Consider the following 3517-nt stretch of genomic DNA (forward strand, 5'->3'; position numbering starts at 1 on the left):
ATCGATTTTAGACTACCAAGGGATCTTTAACGTGCGCAACTTGCAGACGGGCCCTCCGAGATTTTTCGCCCTTGTGCAAGAAGGCTAGGTGTAGATCTTTCGAACCTGAAGATCAGGGGTGTGGCAGAAAGACAGCTGTAAGAAGGAGTCAAGGAGTAGCAGTAGAAAGGCTGCAGAAAGAGTCAGGAGCCCGGAGGAGGGGGCAAAGGAGGTGAGGGGGTGGGGGCAGAAAGAGGAGACGAAAGCAGACGAAAGAATATTGCTAGAGAGCAGGAAAGGAGGTGAAAGGGGACAATTTTAGAGAAGAAAATTGTTTTGGTCGCTACCCGGATTCGAACACGGGACCTTTGAATGAGAGGCCAACACCAAACCTATAGGCCACGAGAGACCCCTTAATATTGTCTTCCTGGATTGGTAGGTGTCATGCTCGAACATGGTGATTATCAGTGGCGCTCGTGGTTTGTGAAACTGAACGGCAATCATTGCTATCATTCATACTGACACCCCCCGCCCCACCGCACACACACACACACCACCCCCCCCCTACCTCAACCTCACCGGCTATCATTCATATTGATATCACATTCCTATCATTCTTTTGCATGTTGTATGTTTGTCACTCTCTTGTAAACAGCCAATTCCGTGGTGCCTTGATAGTCGAAGCAGACTTTGGGCTGTTGAGGCTAGAGAGGTAAGCTGAGTAAGCCTGATTTCCCGTTTGGACTTCTCTGTTGACACCCACCATTTGGCGCTTATATGACGTCATGCAGTTTTGAGTGCCGTAAAACCTTACTAAAGCAAACAAAACATAGTTTTACGTGAATGAACTGGGTGATTCTTGTTTATTTTTTAAAATTCAGAGCACTTCTCCAACTCCGTGGTCAAACCTGAGGATGAAAGTTCCAGTGATCAGCGCGGTATCGCTGCTGCTGGCGGTTCTCCCGGCCTTTTGTGTTGAAGCAGCGACGATCCCGATAACCATTAAAGAAAAATGGTACTATAGGTAATACATCTTCTTCTTCTTCTTCTTCTCGATCGCATCACACTTGAAGTCTGGTATCTGTCATAAACTGGGCCGTCCTGCTCAGTTCATCTGTCGGCCTGTATAACTTCTCTTGTAGCGTCTGTGGGGTTGGCCACGTTTCCTGTCTCAGGGCCCTGTGTGTCTTGCAGTGCTGAAAGATGTGTTCAACAGATTGGTCCGCCTCTCCACACTGGCATTTTGGTGATTGTGCTAGTTTAAAACATCTGTACATATGTTGTCTCAGTCTTGTGTGTTGTGTCCTTAGTCTGAAGATCATCACTTGTAGGTAATACATAATGCATAATAATAATAATAATAATAATAATAACAATAATAATAATAATAATAATAATAATAATAATAATTTTAAAAAAATAAATAATAATAACAACAACAATAATAATAATAATAATAATAATAATAATAATAATAATAATAATAATAATAATAATAATAATAATAATAATAATAATAATAATAATAATAATAATAACAATAACAACGGTTGTTACACATTATACCACAGAGTTTTACTGATAATACCTATTCAATTCAATGTAGTAAAATGTGTGTTTTATGATGTGATGTGGGCAACGGCCTTAATCATTGAATAAACACTGACTTATTCATTGTATTCAAAGTAGTAAAATGTGTGTTAAAGTGATGTGGTGAAATGGTATGGGTTTAACGCCCCTATCAACACTATTAGGTTATTTAAGCGGCGGGACCTCCAAGTTTAACGTCCGTCTCCGATAGGACCGAGCCAAGTGGGAAGTTCATGTAAAGTGCCTTTCCCAAGGACACAACGTCGGACCGAGCTAAGGCTCCAACCCTCGAACCTGCAACCTCACGATTACAAGTCCGGTAGCCTAACCACTAGGTTACCGACGCCACATAAAGTGATGTGGGCCAATGGCCTTAAACATTGAATAACCACTAACTGACATACTGTATTCATTGCAGGCGTGTTTTTACACCCACATTGGCACAATTGAGACCTGCTGGTCAACAGCCCGGGATGAGAGATATATAGATACAACGGTCCAGCGGAAAGTCTTAGGAGATATAAGAGAAAGATACTCACTGCCGTAGCCTGGTCTTTTGCGTGCAACAGGGTGGTGGGTGGGGGTGGGGGGGGGGGCGGTTTCTTTTTTCCTCCTTATAATTCACATTTTGTTTATCTATTTATGTTTTCATCTATTCGTTTATTCATTCATTCATTCATTCATTCATTCATTCATTCATTCATTCATTCATTCATTCATTTATTTACTTGTTTCTTTCTTGATTTATTTGTTTATTTATTTGTTTTGGGTTGGGTTTTTTTTACCTTCTTGTGATTTTTAGAGCGGCCTGTGTTACATACTAATTAGTGTATTTTAGTCCCAATTTTAAGTAGCTTGCTACTTTTCACACTCGACAATATTTTGTTGTTTGTTTTGTTGTTTTTTCTCCAGGAAAGACATCGACGTCGTATGCCTCAAGTGCCACGGAAACACATACCTCGTGGCACGCTGTGAGGGGAGCAGTGAGCCACGCTCACATTGCGAGTGAGTTATCCTCTTCTAAGGGTAGAACCCAAGGACTACTATACTCAAGGACGTGCACCGTCGGATTCCTGACTTGGCTAGCGAAGGCCATCATATAAACATGTCCAACTTATCACTAGGCACAAGATACATTTCATATTGAGTGTGAGAAAGCTAAAACCTGTTGTAATGTTGTTGAACGCAATATTGTAGCATAGTAATACATTTTATTTCTATATTTTTGTTATGTCAAGCAGAAATATTAGTATGAAAAGCATTTAAAAAATGTTTGCAAATACAGCAACAAGAATTAGCCTTACTCACCAAGTGAATCCGCCTTACGTGCCTACTTGATGGATGTCTGTAGCAGGGCTGCATTCTTTTGGTGATCCTTCTCTACATTGTGCAGACCGCGGAGTAAGACATTTGCGAAATGACGGAGTAATTTCTTGGACTGAGTATAGTAGTCCTTGGTAGAACCATAGTAACGCCCGACACCCACAGTCAGACCAGACCCGCCGTTTTCCGTCGAGTGCGGCCGACCATATTAACACCGGAGTTTGGCGGTCAGACACCGGAGTTTGGCGGTCAGACACCGGAGTTTGGCGGTCAGACACCGGAGTTTGGCGGTCAGACACCGGAGTTTGGCGGTCAGACACCGGAGTTTGGCGGTCAGACACCGGAGTTTGGCGGTCAGACACCGGAGTTTGGCGGTCAGACACCGGAGTTTGGCGGTCAGACACCGGAGTGTGGCGGTCAGACACCGGAGTGTGGCGGTCAGACACCGGAGTTTGGCGGTCAGACACCGGAGTTTGGCGGTCAGACACCGGAGTTTGGCGGTCAGACACCGGAGTTTGGCGGTCAGGCACCGGAGTTTGGCGGTCAGGCACCGGAGTTTGGCGGTCAGACACCGGAGTTTGGCGGTCAGACACCGGAGTTTGGCGGTCAGACACCGGAGTTTGGC

The 3517-nt window shown here is 43.8% G+C and overlaps 1 protein-coding gene across 1 annotated transcript in view; it reads left to right on the plus strand.

Moving 5' to 3' along the window:
• Nucleotides 1-771: 771 nt before the first annotated feature.
• The window catches only part of LOC101862177, a 14175-nt gene continuing 11429 nt past the window's right edge, over nucleotides 772-3517 (plus strand). The window contains exons 1-2 of the mRNA XM_005096576.3: nucleotides 772-1003; nucleotides 2482-2574. Coding sequence (XP_005096633.1) covers nucleotides 894-1003; nucleotides 2482-2574 — 203 coding nt within the window. The 5' untranslated portion in view covers nucleotides 772-893. The remainder of the gene's footprint in view (nucleotides 1004-2481; nucleotides 2575-3517) is intronic.

Source organism: Aplysia californica, unplaced genomic scaffold, assembly GCF_000002075.1.
Source record: "Aplysia californica isolate F4 #8 unplaced genomic scaffold, AplCal3.0 scaffold00132, whole genome shotgun sequence".
In the NCBI taxonomy this organism is placed as follows: domain Eukaryota; kingdom Metazoa; phylum Mollusca; class Gastropoda; order Aplysiida; family Aplysiidae; genus Aplysia; species Aplysia californica.